At 36.3% G+C, this 13,001-nt stretch overlaps 1 protein-coding gene across 1 annotated transcript in view; it reads right to left on the bottom strand.

Moving 5' to 3' along the window:
* Positions 1 to 13,001, bottom strand: part of NBEAL1 (neurobeachin like 1) — a 150,594-nt gene that overhangs the window by 71,014 nt on the left and 66,579 nt on the right. Inside the window, exons 17-22 of the mRNA XM_090282704.1 lie at positions 8,221 to 8,306; positions 3,631 to 3,720; positions 1,623 to 1,788; positions 1,041 to 1,174; positions 453 to 612; positions 244 to 346 (exon numbers count right to left, since the gene is read on the bottom strand). Of these exons, the coding sequence (XP_090138830.1) occupies positions 244 to 346; positions 453 to 612; positions 1,041 to 1,174; positions 1,623 to 1,788; positions 3,631 to 3,720; positions 8,221 to 8,306 (739 nt within the window). The remainder of the gene's footprint in view (positions 1 to 243; positions 347 to 452; positions 613 to 1,040; positions 1,175 to 1,622; positions 1,789 to 3,630; positions 3,721 to 8,220; positions 8,307 to 13,001) is intronic.

Here is a 13,001-nt window from a genome sequence, read left to right as displayed (position 1 = left end):
TCAACACAACCTTAGGGTGTCTCAGTTTTATCCCCTTGTTCCAGAACAGAAAATCTAAGCACAAAAACAGTTGAGAGTTGTCTATGGTTAGTTAATGAAACATAGGATCAAACCCAAAGTATATGATCCATTGTTCATCATTTTGACTTCCACACTATCCTGTTGGAAAAATAAACATTCCAGATAGTCCAATCAAGTAGCAGGTAGAAAATAGCAAACTGAGAAAGAGTACAGACATCATACCCATAATAAATCCTAAGTGAATCTAGAAGAAACTGTACACCATACTTCTTTCGGAAAACTCTCCGGCTATCTTTGATGATGGTGGAAAGATACTGTATGTGACCTAAAACAGAAAGTTCACTCTTAAATGATATACCTAAAATGAAGTCATATATGTAGTAATACATTTATAAACAACTATAAGATTTTATCTAACAGCATGCTCTCACCGATTCGAAAGGGAAAATCTCCACGGTTCCAAATATGAAAGTCAAAGAGTAAATACTGATACATTTGTTGCAGGAGCTGCATATTTTTCTCTAATGATACCTGTTCAATTAGTAATTGAACTGCCATCAATACATTAACATCCATCAAGGTGCTTGGCACCTAAAATCCAAACAAAAAAGGGTTCTGTAAATTCAGTTTAAATAATTGTTATTAAGCTGTAATTTCAAATAATTTATTTAGAACATCTACTAAATATAAAAATCTTGATTAGAAAAATGTAAATAACTTAAAATTCATTTTCTGAAGTAATGCTAGAATATATTTTCCTAATGTTATAAATTGATCAAATATCCCAAATAACAAAGCTAACAAACACGATCTTGTTACATAATGTAAACAAATCTTGTACAAGGTGACTCAACAATTCTTAAAATCTACTTATGAAGTAAATTACATCCACTAATATAACAAGCTGTAATAGTGTGATAGTGTGATTTTTAAAAAAATATTTACCTATTAGGAAGAAAAACCCAAACCCAAGTGCTAATTACAATCATCAGCCACACCTTATTGTAAGACTAGCTCACCTTCTGAAGTAAGGCACCAAGAGTGGCAACTCCATGGGAGTGAATAAGATTGTCCTGGTTAATAGGATGTCTTTGAATAAAGTGTTTCACAATCAAGATAAATGTTGCAACTAAACTTCTCTCTAGTCTTGACTCTGTGGAATTGTGAACATGTCATTAATTATCATAATTACTCTAATCACTTTTATATCACATTTTCTATATCATCATGAATATTGTAACATACAAAGAAGCTGGTTAAGAAATTGGTCTCCAAAGGTCACTTGTAGAATACAACGATCAGAGAAAGCAACAATTGCATATTGTATACTTATAGCACACGTAAATATTTTCTCTACCATAAATTTAATACTGTCATATTTTCACTAAGAGTACAAACTAAGGATAAGAGTAAAACCAACACCTTAAGTTTTTGACCAAACTATTATAAACTTTCTGAACTACATTAGTAAAATTAGGGATGGGCTGCTTCAGCTACAAATGGTTAAGTTTTTTCCTAATGGCATCAAGATATTTTAATCTATTTTTCCATTAATTCTTAAACTTTTCAATGACTATTTTGTTTTAATTTCATCTTAATACCTGATGTCTTTGTGGAGGTCGACACCACCCAATCTCCTTCTACAGGTATCAATTCAGAAACTGTTCTTTCACTCAGTCCTTCAGGAATTTGTCCTTCACTGATGTGGCTAATTTGTTCCAATAGGGGAAAGAGTACATCTAATCCACCTATGCAGTTTATGATGTCCTGAAAAAGAAAATAATAATTTTTTAATCTTTAAAACAAGGGTAATTTTTGTCACTTAATATCTATACAGCATGTATGAAGTTATAATTTACTAAACGTTTAGGTAATGGACGCTACAGTCTAAGCTAAAGGAACTCTTGTATGGGTATATGTAGCTATAAAGAGCAGCCTCAGGAGTCACCATAATCAATTCTCAATGGAAAATAAGCCAGACCATTTTTTAGTGCCCCTGTTTTCCAGAGTTCAGGAGTTCCAAAAATAGGCAATTTAAACATAACCCCAAAAGCTGACTTTATAATGTAATGCTAATGATGCAAGAGGAAACTGTCACAAGGCAATTAGGCATAATGAACAGGAGAATAAATCATGAAAAAAAGCATGAATGTATTTGGTAGGAGAAATATGACTGCCTCCTCTACTTTTAATTAACAAAAAAGGTTGAGTGGGTGGCTTCAACCAACAATCAAAGTGACTATTTTGGATAGCTTAACAAGCTATATTCAATATCCTTTCACATGTTACTAATTTTTTCTGCCTCAGTTCCCTCATCTCTAAAATGAGCATATTAATTCCTACTTTATAAAGTTGTTACAAGAATTAAGATAATATACTAAAAGTGCTCGGTGCCTGACATATAGTGTGTCTCTATATAATGTTAGGTATTATTCACTGCTAAAATGTTCTAAAACGCCGTGTAGACCCAGCTTAAGTTTGTAAACAACCTCTTCATATTTACAAGCCGTGTAAAACCAATCTTACAAGTGAAAACAAAAGTTAGCTTATAAATTGGTAAACACATCATAAATCTTACATGCTAACAGATAAGTGTTCTGCTCTTAAAGAGAAAGCTTTACACCACACAAATAACATGAGATTAATACTAACTGATAGATTCGTTTTTATATAGGAAGAATTATTCTAATAATTTGTTCCATTGAAAGAATAAGTATATTCAACTGGTGTTCAGTGACTTGAAGGAGTTGAAATCTGCCACACAGTTTTAGGGATTAAATACCTTAACAGGAGGTGCAATTAAGACAGTATACAAGGAAAAACCTGACAAAAAACAGAATTTATTTATAAAAATTTGTGTATTTATTCTTACATGTTTAAACTTCAGTCACCTTCAAAGTACTCTCCATTTGATGCAATACACCTACCCAGACATTTTTTTCCACTGCTCAAAGCAGTTTTTGAAGTTGTTGATTTTGATGCCTTTTAGTGCTTCTGCCGTTGTTCCCCCCCCCCCCCCCCCCCCACCTCTTACACTTCAGCAAAACGTTTCCCTTTGAGGATTTTCATCAGGGAAACAAAAAAAAGTCACTCGGGGCAAGGTCAGGTGAATAGGGAGGGTAGGGCACAGGGTCATGCCGCTTTGGGCCAAAAACTGTAGAATACTCAGCAGGGTCTGAGCTGGTGTGCTTGTAAATCACACATCATGAAATGAACACACACATTGAAAGAGACTTCAAAAAAAAATTCATTGAAGCTGAACACCACCTCTCACAACAATGCCAGCTAGTACACTGATTAGAACTCTCATGTACCAGGGGAAGCCTGTACTACAAGGGGCCCACCACCCAGAAGGTAATTCCAGTTTTGTTTTGTTGTTGTTTCTTTTGGTCCCCCCTTGTATTTTTCTCATAAAAAGTGTTAAGCTGATGGCATGTTTAAAAACTAAATTTCTAGCAAATCAGCCATTCACTACTCATTTGTTCACCCTTCAAACTGTATATCTTGCCTGTAAACATTTTAACAGTGACTTATTATTCAGATCAATCTGGTGGTGCTTAAAGGATCAGTAAACTTACATATGTTGCCTGCCATTTATCATTAACTTACCTTAATGTCCCAGTTCACTACTTTGTTTCCTGTTATCCTTCCATGCAAACAGTTAGTAGATAAATCAAGACAAATTGAATTTTTGCAGGCCTAAGAATAAAAAAACCAAAACAAAGAATATGGCAAACAGTTAAGAACAATAAAGACAAAACATAACTTTAATTATAGATGGAGCATTTCATCATAATTTTAAAAAGTATATAGTACAGTTAATGATAAGATGGCTACAGTATTAAGTTTAGTATTACCATTCTCTGTTTGTTTCTTAAAAGAATCAAGGACTAGATTTCTAAAGTACTCATTCATCAAATGCAGGCCATGGCTGCTTTTTATCTGATAGATGAGCTGCTAGAACTTACCATTCACCAACCACATAGTTTTAAACTTTCCCTCTTTTAAACCAATATAAGAAAGAAAATTATCTTGACTTTTTAAAAAATTCAATGTTTTATTGCTATTAGTACTTCCCTAGGTACAATTTCATGATCCACCTGGCTGGGTGACTCAGTTGGTTGGAGCATCATCCTGTACACCGAAAAGGGTGTGAGTTCGATCCCTGGTCAGGGCACAAACCTAGGTTGCAATTTCAATCTCCAGTCAGGGCAGGTACAGGATTGGAGGCAACCAATCAATGTTTCTCTTTCACACTGATGTTTCTCTTGGATGAGGACTTTTTAAAAAGTGTGACTAAAGTACAATAGAAATCACTGAACAAAACAATATGTTACAATATGAAAATCCAACGACATGCATAAGCCACTATTTTCCCCATGTTACTGAGTATAGTTATAATCAGATTAAGAGCTTAGTCTGAAACTCTAGAAATTGTTGAATTTGTTAACTTCCATAAAGCCTTCTAAGAAGTAAACTTCACATTCAATCTGAAGTTGCAGGTAATGAAGCATCCTTGAATCTAAGTGCTACCTGACAATGAAATAAAGAAACCTACAAATGTCAAAACAGATGATGCAGCTGTTGCTTTCCTCTTAAGGCAACAGAGAAAAGTTGCGTTAATAAAACAAATGTAAACTAAATAAGTCTCAGAGACAGAAATGTCTTTCTCCCATTACTATCTTACTTCCAGTACCTGTTTATCTATGGCCTAATTTCATAATTGAGAATACGACATAATATGCTTGTGTTCAGGTTTATTTTCTATAGTCAGCAGTGTTGATCTGTTTTTTCTTTAATCCATATAATGTATTAAAATAGGCTTACTAATATATCTGGCTGGTTTGGCTCAGTGGATTGAGCGTCGGCCTGCGAGCTAAGTGTCGCTGGTTCGATCTTCCAGTCAGGGCACATCAGAGAAGGAAAACTCTGACTCCAAAAAACCTCCGCTGCCTTGCGGCATACCTCTTCAGGGGAAAGGCTAAGGGAGTAAACCCCGACAGAAAATCCGGAGCCGGAGTCCCTAAGGCGGTTTGACATTGTAGTCAACACCGGCAACTCCTGCGGCGCACCTGAAGCCAAGCTGTATTGACTCCGTCTTTCCCTTGGACCCTTCAGCTGCGAAGAGAGGGGGGGTCTGCTGCATGGGCAACAGCAGACCCTTCATGTCACCCTGCCCAGGCTCTGTAGCTTCAGCTTCACTGGAGAGGACACTCCAGCGTCATCGCAAGATGTCGATTCAACACGGGAGGAGACAGATACCGTGTCACTCCCGAGTCGGACTGCACAACCATTCTCGGCGGTGCAGATAGACTCTTAAGAAGCTACACCATCGTCTCTCGAGACGGACGGCTGCCGACCGAATTTCATAATGGTATGACTGCCTCCAGTCTCTATATCTCCAATTTGATTTCCACACTGCAACTTGAGACCTTTTTCTAAAACGCAAACCTTGCATTACTCTTCTGCTTAAAAATCCTACCCAATGCCTACTATTTAGCCTAGTAGAGGAGGTTGGTATGATCTGGCCTCCATTTGCCCTCTAATCTCATTTTCTGTCATCTTCTCTTCCTGCTTCATACACTATACCCAAATACATGTAGAACACAGTTTTATGTTCCATGCCTTTGTAGGTGCTGCTCGCTGTGCCTTCCACATCCCTCCTCAACTTTGCCTTAACACAAATCAAACCATCTTTCCTATGATCTCTAACCTACTGGAAAAACAAACCACTCTTCCTTAGTATCTGCACTGTATTTTGTACATAATTCCAACACAGACATATTATATAATGCTTAAGGATATGAATTAAACAGGCTGGCCACTCACTAGAATTATGAGGCTAGGCAAGTTACTTATCTTTACTCAGACTCAGAAAACTACAGCTTAGAAAACATAGGATAATACTATGTGCCCCCTCAGAACTTTTGTGAAGATTAAATGAAATAATACATATGAAATATTCAGTATAGAGTGTAATATGTTATAAACACCTAATAAGAGGTAGCTAAACAGAAAATTGCTCATTAAATTATACTAATTTAAATTTTTACACATTTATGTAACTTTACATTTTAAGCTACTTAAAGCCAAAGGCTTTAATTTATTGTTGTCTCCTAAAGAAGTTAAGACAATTCTTAGCAGAGAGAAGACACTCAAATTTTAAACAAATAGATGGTTAAACACCTCCTAAAAAGGAGTACTAAAATAAAAAACTCTTAACTGTCAAAAAAATCCTTTATAGCAGCTTTTCCCAAATTAGCATTTGTTAGTGTGATAAAATACAAAATGTGTCCCATGTTCACATAACTGGTAAAAAAGTAGGATAAAACAAAAGTAAATTATTTTTTTTAATAGCAGGATTTTTCAAGCATATCATCAATCTCCAAGAAGGATGCACAGACTGCAACATCCCCCAATACTTACATAATCAGAGAACCCATTTATCATGCCATATCACTATTTTCAAGAAATATTCTTCCAATAAACTGTTTTATCGTATAATTTGTCATGAGAAAAAACAATAATGACTCTATTTTTAGTATCAGAGAATTTTACTTCCAAGAGTAAAAATGCAACCTTTCATCTTTTAAATTACTTTGAAAAAAATATGGCAACTATAATATCTAAAAGGCCCAGTTAGCCATCATATGTCTAGATATATAATATACCAAACACATTAGGTGAAATTAAGTCTAATTATCCCTATCTACCTATACTAGACAGTTGTAATGAAAATAAGTATAAGATATACATAGCTTCTGACAAGAAATCTAGTTTGGTAAACATATATCTTTGGAAAAAAGTTAAAAAGAAAACAAAAAATAAAGAGAATTGGGGACATTATAACTAATGCAACACATGAACCTCAAATGGATCCAGGGTTAAATTATTTTTAGTATTTTTTTTAATTGTCATCCAAGGATATGTTGACTGATTTTAGAGAGGAAGGAAAGGGATGGAGAGAGGGAAAAAAAATGGAGAGAGGGAGGGAGTAGTGGAGGAGAGAGAAAGAGAGAGTGAGAAACATTGATCAGGTGCCTCCTGAGCGAGCCCTGACCAGGAACCAAATTGCGACCTAGGTATGTGCCCTAATGGGAGTCAAACCCACGAACTCTTTTTGGTGTACAGGACAATGCTCTAAACAACTGAGCAACCAACCAGGGCCTCCAGGGTTAAATTTTAAGCAAGTATTTTAAGGAAAACTAGGAAAATTTGAATATGGGTTATATAGTACCTAAACTGTTGATAATTTTATTAGATAGGTTAAAGATTATATAGGGGAAAAAAGTTAAGAGTAAAGTGTCTTGATAGCTATGTCAATCTGCTTTCACAAATGATTTTAGATAGACAGGTAAAGACAACTGTGGCAAAATGTTAAGAATTGGGAAATTTAGGTGAACAGTATACAGGATTTCACCTGACCGTTCTTCCAAGTTCTCTTTATATTTGAAATTAATCAAAAGAAAAAGTTAGGGAAAATACCAACTGATAAGTAAATTTTATTAAGTTAGATATAACGAATTAGTATTCAATGTAATAAAATATGTTCATATACTAGCAAGCTAAGCTAGAAAAAAATTCTATAATGTATAATCTCACACAGTGAAAGCACTTTCTATGTCAATGCCAAATTGAATATAATAAAGGCAATTGATATTGTTTGTTTATGCCTCTTCTCCCTTTTCTTCCTTCCAGGTCTACCTTTGATCTTCTTTCCCTTAGTCCTTGCTAACCTTTTTGTCCAAGGAAAAAGGACTAAGCATGGTATACTTACAAGTGGTTTCTTTTCCTCCTTCTAAGTACACGTTTCATTTTTATTTTTGGACTAACATCTTATTTTTAAAAATTACAAAGCAAATGCTGAGTAAATTCTGTTTTCTCTCTCCTTCCAAAAAACTAAGAGAAAAATGTTTAAACAGTTTCATTAACTGAAGTTGATTCATTAGTACAAATTCCCACTACAGTTGTTCCCATTCATACTATTGGGAGACTAATGATCATATTTGAACTGTAGTTGAGAGGTACTCCTATTTTTAATGCTTCTCATCTCCCTTCGAAAAGCAATAATTTTTAATGGCAATTCAAACCCTTCCTTCTCAATTACCCACTGAAATGACAAATTAAATTTAAAAAGAAATTCTAGTTCTCAGACATTGTAGTTACAACTAAATGAATAATCCATGCATTTACTCTGACCTTTGCAGTGTAGTGAAGAAGGACATTACCAGGCAGGTCGGCCATGTCAGACTCTTGAAATTTCCAAGGGCTTAAACAGTTTGGACCTGAAAATTATTTATACACACACACACACACACACATCATTGAATATATACAGCCTCTTTGGTTCTGTGTAATCAGAACAAAATTTAAAATTCAGCTGTTTGAAGCTACTCATATAACACAGTTAAAACACACTAGCCAAAATGTACTTTATTTCTATATCACTTCTAGTTCATCCCAAACCTAGAAAAGTTGGGGGGATGGATCAATCTCCATTAGAGAAAGAAAATTTATAAACTAATATCAAATATAACAAAATTTATCTAATGTAAACCAATTCAAATTTATAAGACAAAACAGTAATATAGTCAAGAATGTGAATATATCACAGAAATCAAATAAAAATGAGTAGAAAAAATTCTTGACTTTACGAAAAAAAAGAAAAACAAAGAAATAAAATCAAAACTAGTTTCATTTTACATCAAAAAATGGAGGAAACAGTATAGAACATTCCACCTTAATTAGGCTGTGATGAATCTGGTATACTTATGTATTACTGGTAGGGACTATTAATTGGCATTCCCTTTTTGACTGCTAACATGCATTGAAATCCATAAAAACATTAATCACTTAAATATTTATCCTGGAAATTTATCATAAACAAATATATCAAAGTAAGAAAAAAGTACAACAGTTCATCATATTTAATATTTGAAGTTTATATCAATATTAAATATTATAAACAGTCTAAGTAAATTATAAATTATGAATCCAATTACTATGCAGCCATTAAGAACTATCATTATGAGCACTGTATAACATACAATTATTATTTACAAGAGCAGAATTGTAAGTAGGAAGAATTTTAAGAACAAAATCCAAACTAGAAAGCTGTGATTACATTAAATGACTTATTAACTTGGAATTTTTGGGATTATAAAGCTCAGCTTCAAATATTTTGGTGAGTTTTAAAGTAATGAGAAGGTCCTAAACTTTGAAAGTTTGGACATTTTCATTCATTTCATCTCAAAACTCCCATGTAATCCAAAAAAGAAATTTTGACAAATAATAAGCTCTTCTTAAGAGTTAATAAACATGACTACGTAAAGGCTTAACTCCTGAACAATCTACTAAAATAGATATAATTTTGAAAGTAGAAACTTCAGGACAAAATGTACGCGTAAGCAGATACGCTTCACCTCCGCACAGAACCATAAGAAGGACCACAACTAACCTCAAAGCAAAAAACACCCATAGCTGACAGGAACCCTTGGATGTCCGACAACCAAGGATTTAAAGAAGCCATACTCATCCAGACGGGTAGGAGAGGCGACAACGGGGAGGTGGGTGGAGAGGATGTGGTGCAGCCACAGTGGCCAGAGAATTAGGTGGTCCCACATTCACACGTGGTGGAAAAAAATCAAGGGATACCTTGGGAACTAGAGATCCCAGTCCCAGGCCAGACTGCACAGCTCAGGGTTCCTGAACTGGGAAAAAAGCCTCGTAACTTCTGGCTGTATAAACTAGTGGGGGTTGGGACGGCAGAAGAAACTGCCGGTCTCTCAGGAGAGTCCATTTAAGGGGCCCACACAGTCCTAAAACATATGCAAACCCACCCATGCTGGAAACCACCATCAAGGCAAAAGCTAGAAGGGTTGCATACAGGAAGCAGGTAAAGTGACTGGAAATGGGGCAAGCGCCAAGCAAACCTCCAGAAGCCAGGCAGCAGCACTGTCCCTTCTCTGACCCCTCCCTCACATACAGAGCCACAAAGTGAAGGAGTGCGTTGTCCCACCCTGGCAAACACCTAAGGCTCCACCCTATATAATGTAACAGGAGTACTATGACAGAGTCAAAGCAGCTCTACCTAATACACAGAAACAAACACAGGGGGCCTGCCAAATCTAAAGGACAAAAAAATACAACCCAAATGAAAGAACAAAACCCCAGAAAAAGAACTAAATGAAACAGAGATAGCCAACCTGTCAGATGCAGAGTTCAAAACACTGGTTATAAGGATGCTCAGAGAACTCACTGAGTATGGCAAAAGCATAAGGGAAGAAATGAAGGCTACCCTAAGCGAAATTAAGCAACAGCGAAGTGAAGGAAGCTGGGGTTCAAATAAATGATTTTGAACATAAGGAAGAAAGAAACAGTCAACCAGTTCAGAGTGAAGAAACAAGAATTCAAAAAAACGAGGAGAATAAGACGACTCTGGGACATATCCAGAAGTGCCAACATCCGAATCAGAGGGATGCCAAAAGGAAAAGAGGAAGAGCAAGAAACTGACAACTTATGTGAGAAAATAATGAAAGAAAACTTCCCAAATTTGGCAAAGGAAATAGACATACAAGTCCAGGAAGTGCAGAGGGTCCCAAACAAGTTGGACCCAAAGAGGACCACACCAAGACACATAATAATCAAAATGCCAAAGGTTAAAAATAAAGAGAGAATCTTAAAAGCAGCAAGAGAAAAGCAGAGTTACCTACAGAGGAGTTCCCATATGATTGTCAGCTGATTTCTCAAAAGAAATTTTGCAGGCAAGAAGGGACTGGCAAGAAGTATTCAATGTGATGAAAAGCAAGGACCTACAACCAAGATTACTCTATCCAGCAAACCAAGATTACTCTATCCAGCAAAGCTATCATTTAGAATGGAAGGGCAGATAAAGTGCTTCCCAGACATGGTAAAACTAAAGGAGTTCATCATCACCAAGCGCTTATTATGTTAAATGTTCAAGGGACTTATTTAAGAAGATCAAAACTATGAACATTAAAATGACAACAAACTCACAACTATCAACAATTGAATCTAAAAAACAAAAACAACAAAGGAAACAACTAGAACAGGAACAGAATCATAGGTATGGAGATCATTTGGAGTGTTATCAGCTGGGTGGGGGAAGGGGGAGAATAGGGGAAAACATACAGGGATCAAGAAACATAATTGATAGGTACAAAACAGACAGGGGGATATTAAGAACAGTATAGGAAATAGACTCTGACTCCAAAAAACCTCCGCTGCCTTGCGGCATACCTCTTCAGGGGAAAGGCTAAGGGAGTAAACCCCGACAGAAAATCCGGAGCCGGAGTCCCTAAGGCGGTTTGACGTTGTAGTCAACACCGGCAACTCCTGTGGCGCACCTGAAGCCAAGCTGTATTGACTCCGTCTTTCCCTTGGACCCTTCAGCTGCGAAGAGAGGGGGGGTCTGCTGCATGGGCAACAGCAGACCCTCCATATCACCCTGCCCAGGCTCTGTAGCTTCAGCTTCACTGGAGAGGACACTCCAGCGTCATCGCAAGATGTCGATTCAACACGGGAGGAGACAGATACCGTGTCACTCCCGAGTCGGACTGCACAACCATTCTCGGCGGTGCAGATAGACTCTTTAGAAGCTACACCATCGTCTCTCGAGACGGATGGCTGCCGACGAGGATAGGAAATAGAGAAGTCAAAGAACTTGTATGCGTGACCCATGGACATGAACTAAGAGGGGGGAATTGATGGAGGGAGGGAGGGGTACCAGGTGGAGGGGGACAAAAGTAGGAAAATTGGGACAAGTGTAATAGAATAATAAAAACATGCTTTAAAAAAAATTATGATCCAATAATAATATGTGCATATTTTAAATCACAGCCAAAAGAAAACAGCTCATAGTATTATCTAAGGGTTCCTAATTTTACTGACTTCATGAATTCCTCAGGTGTATTAACACATGAATTATAAAAATGACATGTTTTGAAATAAAACTCATTATTTTAGAACCAGTCATGTAATTTCTTATGAAGACAGCTTTGTATTTTGTTTCCTACTCTTATTAAAATATGTTAAAAGTATGATGGACTGAATTCAGATGTTGAATGTATAATCAATGTGACTGTATTTGGAGATAAGGCAGGGCCCCTTATAAGATGAGGAAAAGACACCAGAGACCTCTCTCTGCGCACACACAGAAAAGAGACTCCATTTGAGGACAGAGCCAAGAAAGCAGTCATGTACCAGCCAGGAATAGAGGTCTCACCTGAATCAAGCCTGACAGAAAACTGATCTTAAAATTCTAGCTTCCAGATTTTAATAAAATAGTTTTAAGTCATCCAATGTGTGGTATTTTGTTATACCAATCCTAACGAACAAAAATTATGCCTACCAAAAAGAGTATAGTGTACTATAATTAATAATACTGTATAACATACTTAAAAGTTAAGAAAGTAGATCTTAGGGAGGTGGAGGAGGGGAGGAGGGTATGGGGGATAAACGGTGATGGAAGAAGACTTGTCTTGGGGTGGTGAGTATTCAATAGTGTCCAGATGATGTGTTGTTGAATTGTGCACCTGAAACCTATATAATTTTGTTAACCAGAGTGACCCCAATAAATTCAGTAAAAAGAAAAAAAAATAAAGTAATCTTAAATATTCTTACTACATATAAAAACGGTAATTATGTGAGGGGATGGAGGTGCTAACTATTAGGGCAATCATTTTGCAACATATACATGTATCAAATCATCACTCTGTATACCTTAAATATATATATATATATATATGTCAATAACATATCAATAATGCCAAGGTGGGAAAAAGCATGGTGTGTGGTGGGTTTTTCTTCCCTTTAAGCTTCAATTTAAATACACACACTTTTCAGCCCTTATCACTGTGGCTCAGTTAGTTGGGAGTATTGTACCATAAACCAGAAGGTTGCTGGTTCAATTCCCAGTCAGGGCACATGACTAAGCTGCGGGTTCAGTCCCCATCAGGGCA

Source organism: Furipterus horrens, unplaced genomic scaffold (assembly GCF_987537825.1).
Source record: "Furipterus horrens unplaced genomic scaffold, mFurHor1.1.pri manual_scaffold_1, whole genome shotgun sequence".
Taxonomy (NCBI): domain Eukaryota; kingdom Metazoa; phylum Chordata; class Mammalia; order Chiroptera; family Furipteridae; genus Furipterus; species Furipterus horrens.
This window is presented reverse-complemented; position numbering and strand designations above follow the sequence as displayed.